The 26,594-nt window shown below is 50.8% G+C and overlaps 1 protein-coding gene across 8 annotated transcripts in view; it reads left to right on the top strand.

Annotated features, from left to right (window-relative positions):
- The first annotated feature begins 3,483 nt into the window (after positions 1-3,483).
- The window catches only part of CAMK2G (calcium/calmodulin dependent protein kinase II gamma), a 55,942-nt gene continuing 32,831 nt past the window's right edge, over positions 3,484-26,594 (top strand). For 6 of the 8 annotated variants that reach the window (XM_042960915.1, XM_042960912.1, XM_042960918.1 and 3 more), the window contains exons 1-5: positions 3,541-3,672; positions 5,008-5,102; positions 16,553-16,612; positions 23,800-23,854; positions 24,729-24,794. In XM_042960915.1, the coding sequence (XP_042816849.1) occupies positions 3,608-3,672; positions 5,008-5,102; positions 16,553-16,612; positions 23,800-23,854; positions 24,729-24,794 (341 nt within the window). In that variant the 5' untranslated portion in view covers positions 3,541-3,607. Of the gene's footprint in view, positions 3,673-5,007; positions 5,103-16,552; positions 16,613-23,799; positions 23,855-24,728; positions 24,795-26,594 lie in introns of those variants that run through there. The other 2 variants (XM_042960914.1, XM_042960917.1) reach the window with 2 other exon arrangements.

Genomic DNA, 26,594 nt, shown 5'->3' with positions numbered 1-26,594 from the left:
CTCACCAGGCCCCCTAGCTTAGGAACTGTTTATTTAAATGTTTTCATTTGTCTTTCTCCCTCTTTCTTATCCCCATTTTCATATGTTGTCACTGGTTCAAATACCTCACCACTAATAATTTTCTCAGAGTCCTTGGAGAGAGACCATTACCTCATCACCCCTAATTCTCCAAAACTAGCCATAGAATCTTAGAGTTAGAGGGGACTTCGGAAGCCACTGGTCCAGTGAGTTTCAAACTTCTTTCAGGGACGTCTTTAAGCCAGGGACTCTTCTTCAACAAAACCTTACATTGAACCTCAATATATATGTTGAGTAGCTGCTGTGGCATGACCATGTAACCTGTACATTTCTGTGGAATATGGATTGAAAACTCCTCATGGGCACAAGGCTAAATTCTCTCCAAATTTATTTTACAACATCCCCCAACAAGTAGGTAACTATTGTTTGTTTCCAAAAGTGTCATCCCCCTTGCATTTAAACACCTCACTTTCAACTGCCCCATTTTCCTCAGGTCTGAAGAATAAGTACCTTTCTACTCTAAAATTGCATTCCAAAATTAGGAAGGGAGGCTTCTCTCATTCAGGGAGCAAGTCCCATGGTGCAATTTTTGGAGCCTCGAAAGAGAAAGAGCAGAGGAATTACAGAGGGTCCCACCCAGTGGAACCCCTCTGGTGATTATCAAGGCATCAATTTCCTGTGTAATTCCCTGTTCCCCATGCTGTGGGCACAGCCTGAGTGCTGGTGCTGCCCAGGGGACTTGCTGCAACCAGAACAGCACAGCTCGAGGACCCCATGAGGTTGCCATAGATACTGATGCGCAGGGAGCTGGTGAACTCGTTATTATTTATATGTATCTTCCTCCTAATTTCTGTGGGGTAGCTGGAGGTTGCATAGGTACTACAGCAATGGGAATCAGGAGGGTGTGTATGAGGGTGTGTATTTGTGTGTGCACACAAAGGTGTCTATAGGCTCCGAATTGCCACTCTGGCCATGTCAGAGTCTGACTTGTTGACAGAAGTAGTGAGAGAAGGAGGAGAGAGAGAGAAACATAGAAAGGAAAAAGGAGAGAATGATTTGAGTTTTGTTTTGATTGTGAAGTCTAATTTTCCACTTTATTTGGATGTTTCTCAAAATGAGAAGCAGTGCCAAGCACATAGTAGGCAGTTGATAAACATTTGTTGAAAGATAGCTAGTTCCCCTTACACAGTACTGTGAGTCATCCCCAAGGCTTCCCCCCACTATTTTTTTCATCACTCTTCCTTTTACCCAGAGGCTCATTGCAAAGTGCTTTATATGGTTACCCTCAAATATCCAGGGTAGAACCCTCATGCTCAGTGGAGAAGATAGCCCCCACTCTCACAGTAGGTACCTGGCAGTTGTAGTGCTGTTTTAACATTTTTTCCTGGGATACCCTAGGGGACTTTCCAGTAGCCCTAGTCTGTGCTTGTTCAGATCTCCCTCCATCTTCTCACTCCACCTTATATTAATGAATATTAAGTTTCAACATGAGGAGGTCAGGAACCAAGTTGTCCTGAGGGCTCGGGAAGGGCATATTGATGATTAATATGCAGCCCCTATTTCTGGAGTGCAGACTAGCTGTCACTTCTGCATTTAAGGTAGATGACAGAAACTCAGGACTGATTGTCATCCCCATATATAATCTCATTGCATTGCCCTGCCCAAGTCCCACGCCGGGACTTGGAACCTGGCTTTCACCCCAGTGCTTTGAGATAGGAAGTGGCCTTACTCCCCAGCGCCTTACTTCCTGTTGCCCTGGGGAGGGGTGGAGCATGGTGTACTGTCACCTCAGCCCTTTCCTCTGGCCCTCTCTGACCCCTTCCTAGACAATCTGTTAATGCTTTTCCTCTCCTATTCCTTAAATCGCCCCCACTGGGCAGTCTGGCTCTCCTCAGCTCCCAGGGCTGTTGCTTAAGGAGAGGAGGGGAGCCCTCCCTGGGAGATTTGCTCCACCCACCCCTCAGGGAGGCAGCCAGGGAGACTGGAAAGCCTCTCAGCCTCTCAGCTGCCTTCTCTGTGAGCCAGCCTGCTGACAATGGAGGCCTGACTCCCAGTGGGCGTCCTGCTGTAATCAAGACTGAGCTGCAGCAGTTGGCCCAACTCCATCCTGCCCAGTTGGGGCTGGCCCAGGACTTGGGGTACACTTGCCCGGGGAGGGCAGGTCGGGAAACTGCCCAGTGTGTTTCTCCTCCACTGAGACAGTTATGTGCCTCAGTCCTACCATTCCTCTGACAGTGGGGACAGAGGAAGGAATGGTAGCTCCCTCCCCCTACCACAGCCCTAAGTAGTTCCTTCATTCCACAAATATTTCCTGAGGGTCTGGGGCTAAGTACACAATGATGAACAGAGGAGGCAGGGGCCCTGCCCTATTGGAGCCTACAATTTAGTGGGAAGACAAATATTAAATAATAATAGCTACCTCTGTTCTAATTAGGTGCCAGGAGCTCTTCAAAGTACTTTATGTGATTTAGCCCATTTAATACTCACAACCCTGCGAGGTAGATAATATTATTCTTCTCAGTTTTCAGATAAGGTACTGAAGCACAGAAAGATTAAGTGACTTGCCCAACATCACACAGCTGGTCAATGAATTGCCCATAAATCCAAGCAGGCGGTCTGACATCAGAATTCACTCTTTAGACAACCACATTCTAGCTCTACTGCTTCTCATAGCAGTAAATATATCATTACAAATTGTGATGGATGCCATAAAATAAAAATACAGGGTGTGCTGAAAGAAAATGGGGATATTTTCTCCTTCCTTCCACTTGCTCTTCCAGCCCACAACCGCACAAAACGTTTCTAATCATTCCCACTTCATCCCTGCCGTTACTAGCCTAAGAGAGAACATTGTCTTATCTCCAGGGTTGGAGTGCAGGAAGGCAAAGTTCCACCTGCATCCTTGGCTCTGGCCTGGTCTCCCTGAACAAACCGTGCCTGAAGGGTTTTATCTAATAATGGCCCTGATGCTTACACAAGTCTAGACTATCAGCTTCCAGAGGGAAGGCTGCTGAGAGCACTGGCTCTGCACAGGCTGGGGGCGCCGCCCGCGTGTGCAGTCTGACGCCGACTTTTTGACCTTGGCCTCTTCTCCACGTCGTATGAGCCGGTCTGGGGGCTAAAGACTGCTAGAAAACTCGGTGGTCCAGACCGGTACATATTCCCAAAACACACACATAGCACGCACATTCCGAGCCCTTGCAGGGTCTGCCCTGGGACAAACCCACAGGTCGCGAGGCTTTCGGCTCCCTCGAGGTGGCCTGGGGCTGGGACCCCCGCTCCTCTCTGCTCCCCTCTGCTCCCCTGAGCGCGCGGCCAGACCCGGGCGGCTCCCGGGGCGGGGCGGAGCCGGCGGCAGGAGGCCCCTCCCCGGAGGCGGTCCAGGGGCCGGGCGGGGGGCCGGCGGGACTGGGGGCGGGGCAGGCGGGCGGGCGCGGGGGTGTCCCTCCCTCCCTCGCTCTCCCCGGTAAAGTCTCGCGGTGCTGCCGGGCTCAGCCCCGTCTCCTCCTCTTGCTCCCTCAGCCGGGCGGCGGTGACTGTGCACCGACGTCGGCGCGGGCTGCACCGCCGCGTCCGCCCGCCCGCCAGCATGGCCACCACAGCCACCTGCACCCGCTTCACCGACGACTACCAGCTCTTCGAGGAGCTCGGCAAGTACGGCCCTCACGCCGCCCGCCGCGGCCCCCCACCCTGTCCCCGCCGCCCGGGCGCTATGCGGCTCCTCGCCCCGCCCCCCGGCCCTGCACCGGCCGCTGCAGCGCCCCCTCGGCCCGCCCCACCCCCAGCCTTTCCCGCCTGCCGCCTCCGGGGCCCCCTCGTCCCCAGCTCTCTGCCCCGCAGCCCCCTCGGCGCCCTGCAGCAGCTGCCCAGGCTGCTGCACACCGCGCTGTCGCGGGGACTGCAGCCCCCGGACCGCTCCTCGGAGCCCTCCAGCCCCGCCCCTCCCTCATCCATCAGGCGCCCCCCATTCTGACCCCGCCTGCTCGCCGCGCCCCCTCCTCACCCTACTCAAGAGCTCACTCAGCACCCTGTCTCAGGTCCCACGCGCCTGGCACTCAGGACCCTCCCTGGCCCTGCGGCTCCAACCCCGCTGCGGTGCCCGAGTGTGGGGGGGGATGTTTGGTGCCCGGCCCCGCCCCCCGCTAGTGATGCTTCCAGGATCCCAGCCCCGCTTCTGGGCAGTGCTGCAGCACCCCCTTATCCCCTCCCCCTATCCCTGCAGTGGTCCCGGGAGCCGCGCGCCGCAGCCCGCAGCATCCCCCTCCCCTCTGCACTGAGCTGGCCGCTGCAGCAGCCCCGGCCCCCCCACCCCCACCCGCGGCGCCGAGCCCGGCCACTGCAGCCCCCGCCCTGCCCGCCCCCCTAGACGTTTCCAGAGCTAGAGAGTGCGAGTTCCCATTTGGGGGGAAAGTAGTGGAAAATATCATAGGGTTGGGGAGCTATTGATGTCTGAGATCCTCTCTTTCCGTGCTGTCAGTTGAGCCGGGATGCAGTGGGATGAAGCCAGTTGTGGGGGCTCACTTTCCTCATCTTCCCCTATGATTGAGGGAGATTTTCCTCTCCGGATTATACCTTCTGTCTAATCTTCCCTTCCCCTACCCTCAACTATTCCCGCTGAGAGAAGGGCAGGGTCTCTGTCCCTTCTCCTGGTTCTCCTGGTTGGGACTGCAGAGCTGTCTGTGAGATGCAGCAGGTGTGTGTTTTAAGCATTGCCCACCAGCTCCTGATGTACAGCCTGAGGTTGGGGTGTTGCTTTGTCCAGTGACTAGATGTGGGAGTGGGATGTGGTGGTCCTCCGTCACATCTGTTCAGTGTCATGCAGTGGCCTCATCCTTCTGCCCCACGTTGGATGGCGATGGTCACTATGCTGGTGTGTGTGATTTTGACTAAAGGGGTGGTAATGCGATCATCGCTGTTCTCAGACCCGAAGTGTGTCTGTGTCACTCTGCTCTGCTCCGTGTCCCAGTTCTTTCCCCCTTCTCCCTCCAGGGGTGCTTTCTCTGTGGTCCGCAGGTGTGTGAAGAAAACCTCCACGCAAGAGTATGCAGCAAAAATCATCAATACCAAGAAGTTATCTGCCCGGGGTGAGTGTTTCCCCATCTTGGCCTCTCATTAGACTGCTTTGAAGGGCTATAGCTTCTGAAGATGTTCCAGGAATTAGGAGTTGTGCATTTTAGCCCCTGCAGAAGAATTGAGATTTCAGGGTTGGTTGACTTGGAAGCCAGGCAAGGAGTTGCATGGGGAACCAGAAGTGCTCAGGTAGAAAAGAATGAGAAAGATGTAAGACATGGAGATAGCTATGAGAAGGAACGGAACCTGAAGGCTCAAGGGAGTTTGGTTTTTAAGGGAGGAGGAGATGTGGGGAGTGGTGGTAGCATGGAATGGGGAGCTCTAAATTTGGAGTCTCTGTGTTGGGGGTAGTGGTAGCCACCCCAGGCCTGTCCTATTCCCTGTGCCCCAGTGGTGACTTAGGATGGAAATGCAGTAAGTGAACAGCTCTGACAAATCCAGCCTCCCCCTGCCCACCAGGCGGCAGAACAGACTCCCAAGGGAAGGGAATCTGTAAACATCAGGGGAGGCTGCTACTGGCGAGGGCTTCTCGGGAACAAATCCTGCCAGATGAACTTGATTGCTTTTTTGATCAAATTACAAAGTTGGTGGTGCAGCAGCAGATGCAGCCTGTCCTGGGGAGAGGGTGATGCCTCATGGTCTGGAAATCTCAATTGCCTGGCCCGGATGGGAGCAGCATTGCATCCAGATCTGAGGATTGTGAAGGCCCAGGCCTTGGAGCCTGCTTTGTGAGATCCTCCCAAGTACCTGAGGCCAGGAGGGTGAGGCCCTGTCTTTCACACCTCGAACCTACACTCCCTGAACCTTGTATTGGGTGCTTGCCAAACTCACCTCATCTGATAGGTATAGACCCAGCAATGTGTGAAGTGCTATGTGAACAGGTCTAGTGAGTACAGAGGTAATGTGGATGGATTGTCATCGAGGGCGACAAAGGTTATTAGACTCAGAGAAAGGAATTAGTATGGGGCAATGGGATGCCACAAATATATTAGGAGCCAGGACAAACACCCTGGGGAAGGTGAGGACTGTGGTTAATAGTGACCCAGGCGTCTCTGGGTAAGAGATACAGTAAATGTCCCTCAGCATCAGAGAAGCTGTTAAATTCCACAGAGATGACAGTGGGCTTCTGTTATGTGTACAGTTGTTCTGGGACCTGTTTACCAAGGCTGTGTCTGCCTCCTGGCTGGGAGGGCTTCTCTTTATCCCCCAAAACAGAGCTTGTCTTGCTGTCTCCTTCCCAGCTTCCACTTCTTGCCATTCCTCTAATTGGCTATGAAGTTGACTTATTTGTTTGTTTTCTTTCTCTCTGGGTACCTTGAGTCGGAGGCGATGGTTGCCATAGAGATATGTGGGCAGTCAGATAGATGCCCTCCTCCCCTGGGGTAGGGGATGACACAGTGGGCTGGGCTCTTTGGCAGACATCCTCTGGCCAAGGGTGCAGGGTGCAGGCAGAGACGACAGTTCTAGAGTGGATACCTCCCTGTGCCCACGCAGCATAGCCCTGGTGCATCAGAAATGGGGCTGGTGTCTGGTGTCTCCAGTTAGTGATGCAATGCTTAGCGTTCCTCATCTCACCAGTGTCCTCCGACCCAGGCGTAAGAGAGGGAGGGACTCTAGGAACCAAACTCTAGGATGTGAAGATAGCTGTTGTGGTGACTTTGTGGAGCTGCCTGCCTTTGGTTGTCATTTCCTTCTCCTTTCCTACCCACCTGAACTTTCCTGACCTGTGTCATCATGTTCTGTTCCCTTCCTCACCTCCTTTCAACCTTGTCTTGGTTTTCTGACTGACATCTTTCTTTCCCTGCCCAAACTGGATGAGGTTTGGTTTCTCTTTGATTTTTTTTTTTTTTCCTCAAGAAAAGGATTCTTGTGTAAGATCATATGCTTCAGACATCAACTCCCCCTCTCTCGAGATGGTTATGCCAAGACTGGGGCTCTGTTGTATGGCATGCGTGCCAGGTTAACTTAGGGACAGAGGCCTGGTCCTGGCTGATAGGCACAGGTGCCAAAAAGACGGGTCAGGAATCTGTCGGTGCCAGTACTGTTTGGAGGTGGGAGAGTGGGAGGGTGTTGTCTTGGAGATGGAGGGACCAAGCTGGGGGCTGTGCTATAGGTGTGGGCACAGGGGATGTGAGCTTGTGGAGAGTTGGGCCAGGGTGCCCACTAGGCTGGTGCCCATGGGGTTAGGGAGTGAAGGCCATGGCTTCCCTGCAGCCTCTCAGTTTACGCTGTATATTTTATAAAGGTGCAGCAGCTGGGGCTGGGTTTCACTCGTCACTGTCTGTCTGTCTAGGGCTCCGCAGGTGTTGGATTTCTGTGTCTGGGAATGTGGTGGGCCCACTGGAGTCATCCATGAGGGTCCGAAGGGGCTTGCTCTGTTTGCTGAGTCTCTCTGCCTTTTCCTTTCTTGTTTGTGATTTTCTGTGCTGTAAGTCGAAAGGAAAGAAAAGGGTATCAAGCTGCTTCTCCTTGGCATCCATGGTGAAGTGTTCAGGAGGCATGGGGAGAGATCACCTGGTCGTATGGGGGATCTGATCTGGATGGGAATCCTTCTTTTGCTCTGTTGTTTCTTGTCATTGCGGCTTCAGAGGCCCATGTTCATAGCTGTGTTACAAGGTAGGGCGTGCGTGTGCCTGTGCATTGAGCACCGTCTTTGTCTGCTGGCCTGTCTGCATAAAGTCACTGGAAGTCACATAACGTCACTCCCTTTGCTTGGAACAGTGATAGGTGTGGAGTTGGGGCTCTGAAGGGAGCCTGTGGTTCCAAGCTTAGCTCTCCACTAGGCTGAAGGAGGCATTTAAAATAGGCTTGGATGCAGGAGCTAGTGGGCCAGGTGATGGCAATGATAAGTCGTTATTTTAAGATTTAAGAGCACCCCCCAAGGAGCCTGAGCCCTTATGTCTTTTTTTATTTTTAAATCTTCATATTCCCTTCTTATCTTTATTCATATGCATATAGATTTTCACCTCGTGGAGCCTAACATTTTATATCCTGCTCTCTTGCTTACATCCAAAGCGTTTCCCCATATTGCTATAGTTGAAGGGCAAATGGTCCTTTCTTCTTCCGTAGTTTAGGATTTATCCTTGGAACAGTTAGCATTATAAGAAATCTCTGTATTTGGACCATTTATCTGGATTCCAGTTGCTTTTACTACAGTGGATACTTGGCCTTACTAAGAGATGCTACCAGAAACAGTATTTTGAAATCTGTTATAGCACTTGCTATGTCTATTTATTTAGTCTGTATACCCCCTACCCCCGTGAAGAAATTTCTATTGAGGCTAAATGTAAGCAAGCTTTCCTCTTCCTGAGGACCTGTGAAGTGAGGGTAGGAACCATATCTATTTCTTCACTTCTGTGCAGGCAGGGCCCAACAAAGTGCCTGACACATACCTAGCCTATACATGTTGAATGAATGGATTCAAAGGACCACATAACCGGTCATGGTTGCTTCTTGGCTTTGGCTGTCAGGAAACTCGGAGCCAAGTTGTAGGAACCCTCGTACCTTGTGGCTGGCTTGGGTTCCCCCTTTGTGAATCCATGGAGCCAGGCTGTAAGCCTGACATGACTGTTGGAGAGGACACATGAAGTTATAGACCGTGCTTGGGGCATGTATGGTAGGTGGGCGATGTAGGAAGATAGTGTAGCTTATGATTCTTTCTTCCCTTCAGAAATGACCTTATAGGGCAATGTTGGGACTTCCTCTCAGCCACAATTTTCAATTTTAGTATGTGTAAGGATCACCTGAGTACTGGTTAAAAAATACAGATTCCTAGTCTCCATCCACAGAAGGTCTGGGGTTGGGTCCCAGAATCTAAATTTTACACAGGTGCCCTAGTGAATTTCATGCAGGTGGTCCCTCAGCCATGCTTTAAGAAATGCCATCTAAAATCAGTAACAGCATCAACAATCACTCTTGCCACATTCTCCGAGATTACCAGACAAACCTTGGCCCAGCCTTTTCTAGGTGGCATCTCTGCCCGTATGTGGCCATCTGTGCACATGGGCTTTTCTGTGATTAGGGGCCTCCTTCTGAGCCCCCAGATTGAGGTGTCAGTCTGTGTCCAAGCCTGTGGCAAGCTGAGTGGCTGAGATTGTGGCATGTTGGCCACCAGAAGGGCAAAGGCTGTCCCTTTCTGGGTCCAGCTGGCCCTGGGGACTGAAATAGGATCCCCCTGGGTGGTGCCAGCTGTAAGTCCCCACCCCCTTAGTGTTGGCCTGAGTAGCCCCCATGACATTTGTGTCCCCTGTGGTATCTCCAAATGAGACTTTCCTGTTAAGGATCTGGGTGAAGTGAGGGGAGGCAGAGAGAGGAGGGTGAAGCAGCAGTGCGGGAGGGGTAGAAGGAAGAGAGATCTATGCAGCACTGGAATGCCAGGACTCTGCGACTTGAGGAAGCATTTAAGGAGGTTGTATGCAGAACTGTGTTTTCCTCCTGAGGATAATAGGCCAGTCAGTTTCTGTTGACAGAGAGATGGGCATCCTGTATATAAGTGACTGAGCTCCACTGACTCGTCCCCCTAAGTGGATGAGAAAACAGCCTGGAGGTCCCTTCTCTGTGCCAAGGCTTATGCTGGGCCGGTTTTGTCATACAGTCACGCTGTGAGCTATGTGGCTTAGTTCATACAACACTGGCCTGTCACCCTGCCATCCTGTCCACCTTCCCAGAGTGACTTCGGGTGCTGGCCTCATGGGGTGGGGATGGAGGTTGGAAGGTGGCCCCATCCTTGATCTCTTCCTGCTGCTTGCGCTGGTCTCTTGTCAGAAGCTGTGTTCCAAGCTTCGAGGCTATGCTGAAACCCTAGAGGTGAGTGGCTGACCCCATTCTCTGGTGAGGCTACAGGCAGGGAAGGGGAGGCGTGGGTATGACGGGCTCCCGTCCCCATCTCTGTGCTCGCTCTCTGGACAGCCTTGGCAGGCCAACAAGGGCCTGATCCCATGGGTGCCAAAAGGGTGATGACAGGAAGAGATGGGCACTTTGCACCTCTTGAGTGCCTCTCAGCAGAGGCCTTTGTCATCTTCCCAGGGCCAAAAAGATCTGCCCCAGGGCCAGTGGGGAAACCAAGGCACAGAAGGTTGGTTTGTTTCTTTTGAGCTGTAGGTATGCCGTGATTTTGCTAGTGCTCAGACCCCAGCATCCTCAAGCAGTGTGGTCTTCACTTGGCTCCTCCCTTTAAATCAGATTCTGGGCATTTTGTTCCTGTGATGAATGTTGATATATCATCCCCACACCTCCATCTAGGCCCAGAGCTCTAAGCCCAGTGGAGCAAATCCCTCCGTTCTGCTGGCTGAGGCCTCGCTCTCATCTGTACCCCCCCTCTCTGGGTACAGACCCTTTGTGGTGGGGACATTTCCAGCCACTCCCCACCAACACCGTCTCTGCTTCCTGGGTCCTATCAGCAGCAGCAACAGCTTCCCATCTGCTCCCCTCTTTTCTCCTCTCTCTCTTCCCCTCCCCCCCCCCCCCCCCCCGCTTGCTGCTGCCCTGGGAGGAGCTATTTTTAGGGGCTGCTTCCTGGGATGTTTTACTTGGGGCTGGTTACCATGAAGGAAATGTCACCAAAACAGTGGGCAAAGGCTGCAGGCACCCAGAGCCGTGCCGGGGGCATGGAGAACTCAGCGGCTGACCCTGTTCTGGCCCTGAGAGCATCCAGAGTGTCCAGAGGCAGAGCCCTGCCTTCTTGGACCTTGCTAGTGACCCCATGGGGATTTTCTCCACCCAAGCTGGTTTGGGAGACCTTTGCTATGGAACAACTTCTTGGTTCCTCTCTCCTTTCCCTCCTTAAAGCTTCTCTTATCTTACGACACAAAGGGCAAAGTAGGGCTTGGCTTTTTGTGTCACCTGGTTAAACCTGCTTGAGTTAGGACTGAAGAGAAAGGGAGAATACCAGATTAAGGGACAGAACCTTGGAGGTTCACATGAGCACATTTCAGGGCCTATCCCACTGTACTCATAGCCCTCAGCTGGTCCCGGGTGTGTGAGTGTGAAGGAATTGGAAGCCATGACCCCTGCTCTTACATGGTGGATGGACTTTGCTCTTAATTGGAGACTCTTTGCACCTTTAGAGTGAGATTCAAACAGGAAGGGATGTGGCATCACAGTGTCAGGATGAGGTCAATGGGATTGTGACTTGGGATTCCCACTGGTCAGTGCCCAAGGCCAGGGACTGTTAATAAGCAGCTGGAAATGCGGATAATGACACCAGATCCCTCTGGTGCCCTTGTTTCTTCTCCTCCAGGTGATGCCCCAGAGGCCAGACGGAGGTCTCTGCTGCTTAGTAAGGAAGAGGAGGGCACTCAGGAGGGCAGCAAGAGGAGACATTCCACTTGAAGCATCTGAAATTGGGCTTTAGGAAACTGTAGGAATCTTCTCATCATTCATGTTGGGATCATAGGCACAGACCCTTGAAATACCCTTTGAAAAGTCAAGGATGTCATTGAGATTGGAACTTGGAGAGTGTTCTCATAGCCAGAGTAGGGCTCTGTGTCCTTTCCATGATAGAGGGTTGTGTATTTAGGTGGCAATAGGATCTTATGTGAAACTAGTGCCAGTGGGGTGCCTGGTTGGCTCAGTCGGTTAAACTTCCCACTTTGGCTCAGGTCATGATCTCACACGGTTTGTGAGTTCGAGCCCCACATCAGGCCCTGTGCTGACAGCTCAGAGCCTGGAGTCTACTTTGGATTCTGTGTCTCCCTCTCTCTCTGCCCCTCCCCAGCTCACACTCTGTCTTTGCCTCTCTCAAAAATAAATAAACGTTAAAAAAAATCTTTTTTTAAATTAGTGCTGGCACTTGTGGTTATAGAGAAAAGTCGCTAAATCAGTCGTATCCCTACAGGGCCATGGAGGATCAATGGCCAGCCTTCCCTGGCCCCTGATCCTGTGATGGAAGGAAAGTGCATTTGGAGTAGGCTTCTCTTTTGGGTTTAGGGGAGAGGTGGTTCTAGAACTCTGCCTCCCCTTTGCCGTATGCTGTCTCCTCACTGCTTCCTCTTTTCTGTCTCGCTTGGCACTGACCCTCTGGTCACTCCTTGCTGCTCTTCCTGTGATGGGTACTTGGCCGGGACCAGGTCCGGACATACTTGGGCAAAAGGCAGGAGAGGCAGAGCCTCCAGGGATGCCTGTTTCTCGGGCCTGGCTCTGTCTGGAGGGGCTGTTGGGGAAGGCCCAAGCAGATCCCTGATAACAGCCACTTCTGCTTTCTGCTCCTGTTGCTACCTCTGCTATTGAGGGGGAGAACTTTGCAGAGAGATGTGGTTGGAGCTGGGCTGAAGGTCGGCAGGGGTGGGTCTCTCCATGGCAGCAGCACACAGGCAGGCAGGAAGTGGCCCTGTGCAAAAGCGGGAAGTGGCTGTTGTCAAACAGGAAGGGGGGGGCTGGGCCACGTGAGGGGGCGGGGAATAGCCCGCTTGAAAGGTGGGTGGGAAGAGGGTCAGCCTTGGAAGGCCTAGGAACGGTGAGCTCCATGGTCAGTGGGAGGAGGGGTGTATCAAGGGAGAAGGCCACCTTTGTGACAAGAGCACCAGCTGGTGTGTTGTCACCTTAGGATGCCCAGCCAGGCCCTTGACCTGCCACTGTGGACCAAGTCAGTTCAGTGGCCTCACCTCCTTTGGGGTTGTGATACTGTGCGTTAGCCAGGACAGCCCTTGCAATTGGGAAAGATGCTCTACAAACCATATTTGTTCCTGAAATACCACAGCCTCTGCTAGGGTGGAGCCCTCTGCTTTTTCCCCAGACGTAGACCAGTCCTGGAGGGGACTACAGGCCAGGAGGTGTGTGGAGGAAAGAGACAGGAGACAATAGCAGAGAGGCCGGGGTACCGGCTGGCTGTGTATGGTGTGAGGAGGCAGAGAGAGAATGGTTGGCAAAAACCACATGGTTCATTGAGCAGAGCTTCTGCATGGCAGGACGCCACAGCCAACAAAGGTGAGGCTAAGGAAGAGGAGGGATCCTGCAGGCAGTGGCACTTCCTTAGGCTTTCCTCTCTCTGAGAAGCCCCTGTTGCTAACCTTTCACCTGCAGGCTGTAGACACAGGCGGGCCCCACCAAAACAGGAGGGAATACCTCGATGCCCAGGGGGGCTGCAACAGAGCTGAGTCAGAGGGCTCCGCTGGTGTGTTGTGGACTCTCTGGGTGCCCGAGCTGAGAGAGAATGGGTCCAACTCTCTCAGTGTCTCTGGTGATAGCCACGGCTGAGGTTCTCCATGTGCCAGGCACCGTGCCGAGCATTTACCTGATTACCTCATTTAATCTGCAGATATCACTGCCTCTGTTTTCTTTCTTTCTTTGTTTTAAGTTTATTCATCTACTGTTTTGAGAGGGAGAGTGTGAGCTGGGAAGGGGCAGAGAGAGAGGGAGAGAAAGAATCCCAAGCAGGCTCCACACTGGCAGTGTGTGGATGCAGAGCTGGAATTCACAAACCGCGAGATCATGACCTGAGCCGACATCTAGACTCCGACACTTAACTGTCTGAGCCACCCAGGCGCCCCTGACTGCCTCTGTTTTAGAAGTGAGGACACTCTTTCCCAAGGTATCTATCTGGCTCCTTTTATCACCTCCATTAGGTCCTAATCAAATGTCATTTCCTTGCTGAGGCTTTCTGTGATCATCCTATTTAGATATGTACTATTCCCCTTCCCTGCTTTATTTTTCTACATTGCACTTGCCAAGACATTTAATGTGCCATCTAGTTCTTATTGTCTGTCCCTCCCCCAACCCAGCCCCACTAGAATATCACCTCTATCAAGGCAGGGATTTTTGTCCTGTTTTGTTCACTGCTGTATCTACAGCATTTAGAACAGTGCATGTCACATAGAAGGCCTCGGTAAATATTTTTTTGAATGCATGAATGAGGCTCAGATGAGTTTAATAGCTTACCTGATATAGCAGGGCTTGGACTCAACCCGGGGCTGTCTGGCTCCAGAACTGTTGTGTTCATGGATGGACTGCATGGCTAAGGATCAGAGCAAAGACGAAGGAGCAGCCTGGGGTTCAGAGAAGACATGGGGACTCAGCTTCTTGGAGACAGGGCTGAATTAAGTGGCTAACAAGGACCCTCTGGACGCTGGGAAGCTCCTTCAAGGAGCTGGAAGGATGAATCTGTGTCTCTCCTCCTTCTGAGTCACTGGTAAAGCCAGAGCACCCTTATTTTTAGTGCTGTTGCTCTTGTGGGACTGGAACCATTAGCCAGTAAGAGACTTATGGGAGGAGATAAACATTAATCTTACAGGCCTTCCCCTTAGCAGCCACCTCCGCATTGCAAGATGCTGTTCCTCTGCACCTGCCTGGGCAGCCATGCCCAAGGGTTGTGGGTTGGAGGGTGGTGAGGTAAGTGGTCAGAGAGAGGGAAGCTTTGGGGCTGGCTAGCTGGGTACTCCCATCCCAATTTCAGGGGCTGAGAGGAAGGTTGGGTAGCCCTGACATCCTTCCAGCCATATCTGGAAAAAGCAAGCCCCCTGCCAACTGGGCTGGGCTAGCACTACTTTCTCAACTAACTCTAGGGTCTGAAAGTCCCTGGGACTGATGGGTCCCAGGTGATGTGGGAGTGTGGGGTTACCTGTGGTTTTCTGGCTGCATCCCGGTTAGAGGTAATGCCAAACCTGAGGATAGGAAGGAGGGCCTGACCCAGATCTTTGGGCAGCTGGGATGGATTAGCCTGGGCAGCAGGAACTAATCTCTGCCTGTCCCCACCTCCTTTTTCCACAAAGCAGAGCTGTTGCTAGAGGGAAAGTTTAGGACAAAACTAGGGGTGATTGGTGAAACAACAATTAGGAATTCCTTTTAGTCTATAATCCCTGCATTATCACAGACTACATTATCTTGGCAGGCCTGGGTCTGAATCCTAGTTCCTCCCTTTCCAGATGTGTGATCTCGGGCAAGTTATTTAACTTCTCTGGGCTTCAGTGTCATTTTCTGTGAAATGGTGACCGTCATAGCACCTACCTGGTAGGATGGTTGTGGGAGTCATGGCAAGCTCTACAGAGGCTCTTTGCTATTAAGGTAGAGGTAGGGTGGGGAGAAGCCCTTACCAAGGGAGGCAGGAATTGTTTGGCAGATGGAGATGTGAAGTCACCTGCCTGGGCCTGGAGAAGTCGAGGTGAACTGAGCTATGCCCCCACAAAGCCTGGAGTTTTTACGGGTTGCTCTTACTTTTCTTTATCCTGTCATCATAGCATCATGCTGGAGAAAGGGCTCTAGGCTCAGACCACCTGCATCCACTGCCTGCGACCTTGAGCAGGTTCCCTCAACTTTTTAAGCCTCAGTTTCCTCATTTCTTCACTTGTAATGTAATAGAGTTAATCAGATCCTTTACTTCATAGGGGTTTGGTGGGGATGACATAAGATAATCTATGCCTCTGCCTGGCAAATAGTAAATCCTTAGTAAATAATGGTTGTTACTACTATTGATGCTATTGATAAACCCTTATGAAGCCTCTGTTATGGAAGGAACTCTAGGAATCATCACTCAAAAAGATCCCACCCTTTAAAGAGCTTGTGACCAAAAGATGGTGGACATAATGTATGATGTGAACATTATAAGAAGTGCAGTGGAAGGTGGGGGGATGGTCAGGGGGAGGAGAAGTCCCATCTACTGAGAGGAACAGGGGAGACTTTGTGTAGGAGGGGACTGTCTGGCAGAATTCCAGCAGGTGGGGTGGAGAGGGCTTCTAGGCCACCTTGCTTTGCATAGTAACATCCTCTCTTTCTACTTCTTGGAGCTCTGCCTTCCTATGGAAGGAATTGACCAATGTTGCTTGCTTGCATCTGAGATCTCCTAGACTCTGGTCATTTCACCAAAGCAGAGTAACCCCAGTGCCTGAGTGTGAAGAGGTGAGAGCTCATAGCAGTGTATGGCCAAGCAGATCCTGGGGAGAAGCAGGATTACCGTAATATGGGCCTCATAATAGTGCCAGCCTCATGGAGTTGTTACGAGAATCAATTAAAAGCTGTTTCTGCCTGGTGTAGAAGTAAACTCTCAAGAAATGTTAGCTGTGATTATTTTATCAAATCATTATCATCTTCATCATCATCTTGGTTGTCAGCAGCATTATGTTTCAGGGATGCTATGAAGATTCAATTAGAGAATATATGTAAAACTCCTAGCACAGTGCCTGGTCATATAGTAGGTGTTCAATAAAACTTAGCTATTATTAGTATTTCTATCAAGAAAGAAATTCTGGACACCCTGGCCCAGTGAAATCCCTGCTATAGTGAAAAGGGTACCAGAGTTTTAGTTGAAGACCTGGATTCAAATCCCAACTCCACCTCTCACTAACTTAAGGTGCTTTCCTAGAGCATTACTTCATTTGGAAAAAGTGGTCATAATACCTATCCCTGGGATTGCTGTGACTTGCTGCATTAATTCAGCAAATTGTAAAAAGTGCATAGTTGGAAGAGTGTGAATAGCAAGGTGGCCACAAAGAGAATGGATGGTTGATGGTTTTTGTTTCCTCTCTTCTGCTTTTAGATCACCAAAAACTAGAACGTGAGGCCCGGATATGCCGACTTTTGAAACATCCAAACATTGGTAAGTGCTTAGGGTATTTATCGGGCATGTTGTAGAAGGCAGGGAGAACAGAGGTGCACTGCTTTTGTGTATGAAACCACTTCTGCCCCTGGGCCTTTGCCTGGTGTAATTTTTTTGTCCAAGTGGGATAGCAACTGTGTCTTGCTAAGAATTCTGGGGCGTTCTAGTTTAGAGACCTGAGGGTCTCCATCCCTGCAGTGTTATTTCAGGGCTAGGATGTGAGGATTGGAACAGGTTTTGGACTCCCTTTCTTCCCTTTCTCCTTCCGTCTTTGGGCTGAGGTCCAGGATCCTCAGCGTGTGAGGCACTGGGCTAGTAGCCTGCCAGCATCCCTCACCAGGGGCCTTCCACAGCCATCATAAAAGGGCCCGGATTTTGTTCCTGGACTTGAAAGAGTTTTGTTCCTGTTAACGGTGTCATGCACACTCTGGGGGTTTCCATGGTGCTCCCGTTTGTATTCCCCAGAGCCAGGAAAGCAAGCTGCCCACCCGCCTGGCTTCTCTGGAGAAGGGATGGCAGGGGCCACTCTCATGGGGAAGGAGAAAAAATTAAGAGGATTTCTCCCTGCTCCCACCCCAACTTGGGGGACAAGAGCACATTGTTGGTTGTTCTAAAGCCTGAGGAGGTTTGCCTGCCACAACCCACTCCGGCTCAGTTTTATATTGTTCAGCTGAAATAGCCTTTGCCAAAAGCGTTGGCCCTGATTTGGTGCTTCTTGCAGAGGGGACAGAAATTGGGCTGGCTGCAGCATCTGAGCAGAAACCCCAGTCTTGACTTGAGGCAGAGCAGGGAGCATCTCCTAGGTTTTCCCTGAAAGCCCTGAGTCATCACAAAGAACAACACGTGTTCCCTGCTCCTCAGGCATGGCCTAAATATCGGGGCTCCCACAGTGCCCCGGAGGCCTCCCCCTCTGCTCTGTTGGCGGCCGGGGCTGTGAGGTGACATGCCGAAGCTGGATGCTTCCTCCGGAGCTACCCAGCCTCTGGTTTCCCAGACCTCAGGCTGGAATGCTTAACGTGAGCCCTTACATGGGAGAGCCGAGGTCGTACTCCGGCCCAAGGGGGAGAGGAGCAGCTCTGAGGTAACCAGAACTCCAACCATGCAGGGCTTTACAGATCGCAATCGGCGGCTTGGATTACACCTGAAGCAGATTGGCAGAGCCGGTGCTCGACTCTGCTGGTGCAGTGTGCTCCATCGAGCCAACACCTCTCAGCTGATGGGTCCTGGGCTTGGAACTACTGGAGCTCCCTGGGTGAGCTCTCATGTTAGACCCTCACCTGAAAACAGCACAGTTGGGACCAATGTATCACCTTGGGTAGGAGAGAAGAGACAATGAGAGGAATAACTAGAACAGCAGTCGCAAATTCAGGCGTGTTTTGTTTGGCCAGCTCAGTGGTCTAAAAATATTTCATTATTTGCCAATATTTAAAAACGAGATTTTACATTTTGAAGAAAAAAAAAATTCTGTTTCCCAGTCTTTCGAATCAGACATTGTGGCTCTCCTGAGCCTCCATCTGCTCGGGCTGGGCAGCGGCTGTCCCTTGAGCCTGCTGGTCACCGTCGTTTGCCACTCTCTGGTACCTCATGTTTGCACTGATTGCCATAGGCTTTTGAGCTTGTGACCTCTAACCTAGAAGTTCCAGAACAGGAAGAAAAAGTGTGTTGGTAGCTAAAGCCATCCACAAACACAGAAGCATTTTGATGTTCCAGTCCCAGGTCTCAGGGTCTGAGGACAGCCACTTCCTTTCCTTATGCTACTTGTGACCAACTCATAGAGTAATGATGAACTGTTCTCATGTAGGGAGGAGAATATAGGGTGGGATAAAGGAGGCAGGAGGCGGAACCACCTCCTGGTTGACCTGGTTGACCCTAGAAGGGTTGAGGTAAGATGAAGACAATTGAGAAATGACCAAGGACAAAAATGGGATTCTAGCTGAAAACAGTCATACCCTTCTTTTTATGCATTTCTAGAAATGAAATATATACTTTTGACCTTTTAGACCTTACTTTGGTTTGGTAGCTCTTTCCTTTTTATCTACCTGCCCCCAGCTCTACCTGGAGACCGTCTGCCTCAGCCATCTGCTCTGTTAGGGGGCCAGCGAGACCCAACCCAGGAAAGGCATCCTCACTTCATCAGCATCTGATTGCCTAGAATTGTGCTTCGTGTCATTAATGTTCCCAGATCCTGAGGGATGTTGGTCTGAGGCCTTATTCTGGGGTCAAGAGCAGGGAGAGGGAAGGGTGAGTCAGGACGGTGTCCTGGGAGAGCTGGCTGGCCAGGCTCTCTGGCTTCCGGTGGGAACCAGGGCTGCTAGAGATGTGGTGGAACTGTGGATCCAGGAGGCGGGGGTTGCCATGGATCCTGATCTGGCTTGTGGCGGGAGAGGAGGCAGTTTTGTGCCCTAATTCACTATTCTTCTCCTCTCTTCGCTGCCCCCTCCTTCAGAGCTTTGGCCCTTTTGGCTCCAGCCTCTTTAACTCCATCCCGCAGGGATACAAGTGGACCAGCCCGAGAGTGGTGCAGAGTTGAGGATGCTGAGAACAGAGAGCACATGATCACCCTCTGGTTGCTGTCAGACTCGGAGACCCTTGAATTCAGAAGGATATTTGGTGCAAGGAGCCAGGCATCCCCAGTTTTCCTCCCTAATAGATATTCTATCCCAGAGGTTAAAAGCCTGCTGGAAGAATGAACCCTACTGTAAACTGTGGAGTCTGGGAGACGATGATGTGTCAGTATAGGCTCATCGATGATAACAAATGTGCCGTGCTGGTGGGAGATATTGACAGTAGGGGAGGCCATGAGTGTGTAGGGCAGTTGGTATGTGGATGCTCTCTGTACTTCCTACCCAGTTGTGCTGTGAACCCTAAACTGCTCAAAACAATAAAGTTTATTGATGAAAAAAAGAGCCTGTTGGTTATGAGGCATTAACTGCAGAACCTAAAACATCTTTGGAAGAGTGGCCAGAGGTGTGGAGTTGAGAGGAGGAGCCGGCAGCAGTACTGTCTAGTCTGAGTGGAATGTGTGCTACCTGTGATCTGCTTGCTCCCTGCTCTAAATTCCTCTAATGAATAGACTCTGTCTTCCTTCGTGCTGAGCTGCCCTGGGAGGTTCAATCACAGTCTAGGATTATGGTTTAAAGCAGCACTACTCAAACTTTCATGTGCTCATGAATCATCGAGGGATCGTGTTAAATTCAGATTCTGATTCAGGAGGTCTGGGGTGGACCTGAGCTTCCTCGTGTGTGTAGTCTCCAGGGTATGCCCACACTGCTGGTCTGTGAACCATATATGGAGAAGCAAAGTGTGTGGCTTTGGTATCCTGTCTTCCAGGTTTGAATCTGGGATGTGTTGGTCTGTAGCTGTGACCTGCAGCGAATTATTTAGCCTGCCTGCACCTCCATTTTGTTATCTGTGCCTCTTCGTGGAGTTGTGAGAGGGCTCCGTGAGCAAAGGAGGCCTAGGAAATAAATGGAAGTGATGAAAATGGGGATTCTAGCCCCCAGAAGTGATCTTCCCTAAATCCTCAGCCCCAGTTCAGTTTGCAGATTATTTAAGCCAGGCTGCCATTTACCTTGGACCCAGGGCCATTTAGCTAACAGGAAGTGTGGCAAAAACAGGTGCAAAGAAAAAGAAGAAAACATTGCATCATGACCAAGCAGCTCCTAAATCTCTGCTCCAAGGGGGTTCTTGCCCACCTGCTCCTAGATGGGGAGGGCAGCCAGAGTCTCCCATCAGTCCCCCGGGAAGCAGGACCTCCTTCCCACTCTGCTGTTGCTGCAGACACTTTTAACAGTGACGCTTTATCCAAGCCAAGATTTGCTAGTTAAAATATGGCATGTTTTGGGGTGGTTTTTAAGGAATTGGAAATAGCCACAGCACTTGGGTTATGGCTTTGTGAGTGCTTGGAGGTACGAAACATCAAGTAAAGGTATTTAGGTGTTTGGGCTGTTTTTTCTTTCCGCAGTTTTTAAAAAGCAGTAATTAGGTTTATATCACTGAAATGCAGTAAATGCTTTATAGTCCTTTTCCAGGTCTTCCCGTCTGTGGACTTAGTCTAGCCCTCCTTGGCCTTCGACCATCTAATTACTGTGGAACGGGCTGGGTGATTATTTTATTCTGTAGCGTCCTTTACTTCTACTTCATAGCCCTTAACACAGTAGTGCTTAGTTACATATTTGTGTAAGTGCTGGTTTAACACCCGTCTTCCCCACTGGCCTGGAAGCTCTGCAGCAGCATGGCTGGGTTTCTCTTCCTCACAGCCATATCCATGGCCTGTTCAGCCATGCCCGTTTCAGGGGAGCAGGTCGGAATGGCTGGAGTTAGTGGGGACAGGTTGGAGCTCCTTAGCCTAAGAGGACAGAAAAAGTGACTCTCTTGCAGGCAATTCTACAATGTCAAGAATCTTGATGTCAGTTTGTTTTGGCTTCCAGTCTCAGTTCTGCCACTTAGTATGAGCTTGGATGAGTTCCTTTCGGAACCTCAGTCTTCTCGCCTGTCAAATGGGGGTAGTAAAAGTACCTTTCTTAGAGTTCAATAACATAACATATGTGAAGCACTTGCACAGTGTCTAACACATAGAAACAGCCCAACTAAATATTAGCTGTTATAACTTGGATCGTTATTATCAAGATTCTGCTAGGGAGGCACTTAGAGTTGTGCAGTCAAGTTTTTCCCTCGTTCTCAGTTCTCCTAATTTTCTTTGCAAGAGAAAAAAAAGTATCTCGTTCAGGTATGGGGACTTGTGCACCTGTCCCTTCTTGTCTCAGTGGTACCTTGCTCTGGGGCACACATCAAAGCCATTCTCTGGGCTGGATTAATTTTCCATTACTGCTCTTCTCTTCTGATTCCCCTCCCCTGCTTCCTCCCACCTGGGCTCTGTGTGTGGCCTTCCTGGAGAAGAGCAAGCGCCAGTGCCTCCATATCTCAGCATGGGCATGGGTGCCTGTACTTTCTGCCCCATTCTCAGCCCTGCTGTGCTAGTCTAAGAGGCAGGCACAGGGGCCAGGGGCTGGGAGAGGCAGGGCCGGGTGGCAGGATTCCCCTGGGAGTGGTTGTTAACATCGTACCTGCTGTACTATTAGCTTACTGTCCTGCTACTGTCAGTCACCTCCCTAATGAAGCTGGTCTTTAGCTTCTGGGACAGCTGATTTCCAGGGGATTATTTGTATTACACACTTTAATGCTTTTTAATAGTGAATTTTTAATTAAATGGAAAGTCCTTTTGGAAGCAAGGGAGCAGCAGCTGCAGCAGGACTTTGTGTGCAGCCCCAACTTAGACCAGAGAAGCACAAGTGAGGAGGGGGCTGGCTGGGCTTTGGGGGAGCTCACTTGAGCACGCCTGGGTTGAATAGCGTGGGAGGGAAGAACGGGTCTGGCTGTAGCTCCTTCCTTCTGTCATCTGGGGGCCTAGAGAAGTATGAGCTTGTTTGCCCAAGTACAGGAGGGAACAGTTGGAGGAGGAGGGATCCTGGTAGTACCACCTGCCTTTGATCCCATTGGTAAATCACAGAGATACTGAGTTTGGGGTAGAACTTTGGGTAACCGGATCAGATCAAATAAAGTAGGCGATATGACAGTTGTTGGGCCCTGGATCTGGCTCTGGCAGGTCTGTGTCCTCATTTGTCAACTGAGAAGAACCACAGAGCTGTAGTAACGGCTAAGTGCCTATATTTTATGTTCTGGCTGATCTTGCTGTGGTGGGAGAGGATGTAGGGAAGCCCCTTGGCCCTGAGGAAACAGTCTGATACTGGAAGTGGAATCTGTCATTTGGGGTGGTTGGCAACATGGAGCCACCAAGGAAGAGACACAATGACTTCTGTGTACCCAAGATCTTCACTGGCTGGTTTGGTGTCAGGCCATTCCTAACGTGCTCTGTGAGTTGCTCCTGAAACCCCCGAGGATTGGCAAGGGTCAGACAGAGGTTCCCCATCAGGAGAGATCAGGTGAGGGAAGGGACGGGAGCAGCTGGGACATTCAGCCAAAGCATCTCCTTGTGTTTGCATTAGAATGGTGCTCAGGGGTTGGCATTTAGGCCACAGGTGGCTTTGTGGGCAGAAGCTTGAAAAGGAGACCTCAGAAGACATTAGATTGGTTTTTTGCCCAGGAGCTCTGGAGGCGGGAAGTGGGAAGGGATTCTGCTTGCCAGCCTTTTCCTGCAGCGGGTGAGTTGCCCTAGTCTGCTCATTGCAGTGGCCTCCTGGACCCGTCTATGCTGCTGTCATAAGTGCGTTCGCGAGTAGTCTCTCTCACAGTCTCCATTGCTCTATTGCCTGGCTGTGTGGGCTACACTGCATCTCTTATGGGAAGCAGTGGTATAGACCAGTCTTTGGACTCAGAAAGAGCTGGATTTACATCTTGACCTATTATATCTTTGGCCTTTGGTAAGATACAACATCTCTGAGCCTCCAGCGTCCTCATCTGTAGAATGGGAGTGGTTGTCCAGAAGAATAAACTCCTCGGAGGCAGCTGCTATGTCCCTAAATCCCACCATCCAGCACAGAATCTGACACATAGTAGGCACTCAATAAATGCTTGTAGAAATACATAATGTACGCAAAGAGCCTAACCCAAGGCCTGGCATGTAATAAGCACTTTAATAAACAATTATTATTGTCATTGCCTGAGTTTGCATGTTGCCTCCCATGCTTACCATCCATTAGCCTCCTCCACGTGCCTTCCTGCTGGGCTCTACCTTTCCAGCTTTTCCCCTTGCCTTTAATTCCCCTTTTCCCATCTACTCCCGTAAAAGAGCTCTCGGGCTCGTCCATCTTGTCATTCTTTGTTCCTCTGCGGTCAGCATCCCCAGGTGGTCCTTGCTCTTGCTCTATGTTACACTGTCACGCATCATATCCCAGGACCACCTCCTCTGGGACTAGCACCTCTGGGAAGGTTCCTGCTTTTCTGTCTTATTTCTTAGCCACAAAGCTTCTATCTCTTGCCTATGTTTGAGGCAGTATGAGATGGCAGCCAGAGCACTGGACCTGAGGTCTGGTTGTTTCTCTGTTCTGTGGCTGTGTCACCTGGTCTTGGGGGGTGATGGGCATGTCGCCACTTCTTACTGCCACTCCTTCAGAAGACCGTCCAGTGAGGCTGACAGGCTGGGACAGGGGTGGGATTGCTGAAGAGGAGAGGAGTAGGTTTCCAAGGTTTCTCTCTGTTAATCTCTGTCCCCATCTCCTCTCTTGCAGTGCGCCTCCATGACAGTATTTCTGAAGAAGGGTTTCACTACCTCGTGTTTGACCTGTAAGTTCCACTTTCTGAGGGTGTGGGGGCCTTTCCCTCCAGCTGGCTCAAGATGAAGGCTTGGAAAAAGACCTAAACTGGGTCTTCAGCCTCTGCTGAGAGTCCCTCTCCTTTAGCCAAAAGAAAGGGTTTGAGTTTGAACTTCCTCTAGTAATGGGCAGGTTGCTCAGGGGACCTCATTGCTCACTCAGTATCTCCCCAGGGCTCTGAACCCCCGGATGGCATTACTCTTGCATTTCTGTTCAGCAGCACACCTTGTGCAAATGCTTTTTTCTTGTTTCTTGGTGTGTTGTCCTTAGTGGAGAAATAGAATACAGCTCTTCACATGACCTTAAAAATTCTCGGAAATTGAAGGTGGCTTTTATTAGTCATAAACTGGACTCCAATTGGTCTCTCCTCCACTTTGGTTGTGGTTTAATATCTTAAAAGTGGCTCTTTACCTCCTGGAAATGCCTCTCTGGCATTTTCAGGATTGGGTCTCTGTGTCCTTGGTCTCATTATTCTTCAACTTTAAGAATAGGTCTGTCCTTCTTGGGTAGCTGTGTATCTTAGTATTCATATTGGTCTCAAAGCTATGACTTTCTGAGTAGATTGATTATTTTCTCTTAGATCTCTGTATATTCTTCTTTGCCTGAGTGTTAACTAATCTGTAGGTTATAGAAACAAATGTGCTGGAGAAAAGGAGGGCCCACATTACCCCAAGGTGAAGCCCCATGTCATTGAAGGATCGAGCATGTTCTGGGCTCTCAGATGAAATGCATGTAGAGTTTGGATTTCTTTAAAAGCTGTTCCTTGGTGTGACCTGTTACCTGTTGGATGCTGGTATTGGCCAACTGACCTACCCCCTTTGACTCTCTCTGTCTGTTGGTTGCAGTGTTACCGGCGGGGAGCTGTTTGAAGACATCGTGGCCAGAGAGTACTACAGTGAAGCTGATGCCAGGTGAGATGGGCGCCCTAGAGTTCAGTGTGAGCCTTGGCCACGTTAGGGGGAGCAGGCATTTTGCCTATTTGAATAGTCTTTGGGGAAGATCAGAAGAGCTCTTATCTGGACAGAGATTCTGTAAGCTGGACCTGGGTTGCATTTGATAGGTGATGTTAGAAGTTAAAAGTTCAATACTCCCAGATCTGTGTTTTTGCGAAGCATTTGCAAGTCTCCTTTATCCTTTCACTCTGGAAATACCTTTTCTTTGCACTACTGTGTACTTGCAAGTCTGCCCAAGGGCCCTCCCTACCCTGCTTCTTTCCTTTGACGAATTTTACTGTGTGCAAGGCATCCTGGGAATGATCCAGAGATGGCGGAAACATGGCTTGTGTTCTGAAGGAGTGTAAACATCTGGGCTAATAATCCAACCAGGAACCTTCTTGGCAGAGATTCCATCCTGGATCACTTAGTCTCTTGACCACCATGACCAGCCCTGATGTGGGGCTCCTCAGGCTGGAGGACTGTTCCTTGGTCATATCCCTCAGCCTTCACCCGCCCCCCCACGGAAGCCCACAAAGCTCTTAGGTGCTTGTGTGACCTGTATTTCCTGCCTTGGCTCCTCCCCCAGCCCTGAGATTTCTCTGAGGGTGATGTCCATACAACCTGGTTTTGATCTTCCTGCCTACAGTTTATCTGGCATTTGTGGCAGCTCTGGCTGCCTCTGGAGAGTGGGGGAGTGCAGCTTCCTCACAAATTTCTCAACCCTGAGAGGCCAGCGTTTGCTGATCAATTTCAGATGCTTCGGCCTCGGGGAAAAATTCTCAAGTGGGGAGATGAATTCCAGTGCCAGCAGGGGAGGACCAGACTCTGGAGCAGGAGGAGGCGGTGATAGCTCTGGGAGCCTGGCGGGGAGGAGGGAGAGCTGGCTAGGGGGAGGGGAGGGGTTGTGTGTGACTGTACCAGTGGGCTTGGCCTGGCTCTGCTGGGACACTTCGCACTTTTGCCATTTTTGGCCAGAAGGCTCTCCCTGCTAGCCTGGCTCTGTTCTAATTATACATTTCTGTGGAGACTCGCCTCTTCAGCTCAGTCTTGAAGTCTCTTTGGCCTACTCATGGGCTGTGTCCTGAAGGGAGGCCTGAGCCTCAGCCTCCAGGAGCCTGGTAAGACCCCTTGGCTCTTGTGGAAGCCCCAGAATCAGATTTTAGAGGAAGGAATAAGAAGTCCAGGACATCAGACCAGCACCCCCCGACACTCTGCAAGCCTGCTCTGCATACCTGGTAGTACCTCCCGGCTGGCTGGGGTCTCATTCTCTAGGCCAGTGATCCTCAACTTCAACACTACTGATGTTTGGGACCAGATAATTTTTTGTTGTGAGGGCCTCTCCTGTGCATTGTAGCATGTTAGAAGTATCCCTGGGCTCTACCCACTAGATGCCAGTAGCATCTCCCCCCGCTGAAAAGGGATTTACCCACACCTTAGAGGATGGCTTGTGAAAACCAGCAATGTCTCCAGACGTTACCAGATGTCCCCTGTGGGCAAAATCATCCCCCACTTTTCACCATTGCTCTAGATCACCAATGCTCTCTGTCAGGAGTTTGACTGCAAGTGTGGCAGGATATTTTGGAAGGTGGACAGCCTGATTCAAGAAATAGCAGTTGCAGTGCCTGGCTGGCTCCAGTGATAAAGCATGAGACTCTTGAGGTCTCAGGGTCATGTATTCAAGCCCCACGTTGAGTACGCCATGTTGGGCATGGACCTTATTTAAAAAAAAAAGAAAAGAAAGAAAAGAAATAGTAGGTGAAGGTGACTCTGGGTTAG

Source organism: Panthera tigris, chromosome D2 (genome assembly GCF_018350195.1).
Source record: "Panthera tigris isolate Pti1 chromosome D2, P.tigris_Pti1_mat1.1, whole genome shotgun sequence".
NCBI classification, from domain to species: domain Eukaryota; kingdom Metazoa; phylum Chordata; class Mammalia; order Carnivora; family Felidae; genus Panthera; species Panthera tigris.
This window is presented reverse-complemented; position numbering and strand designations above follow the sequence as displayed.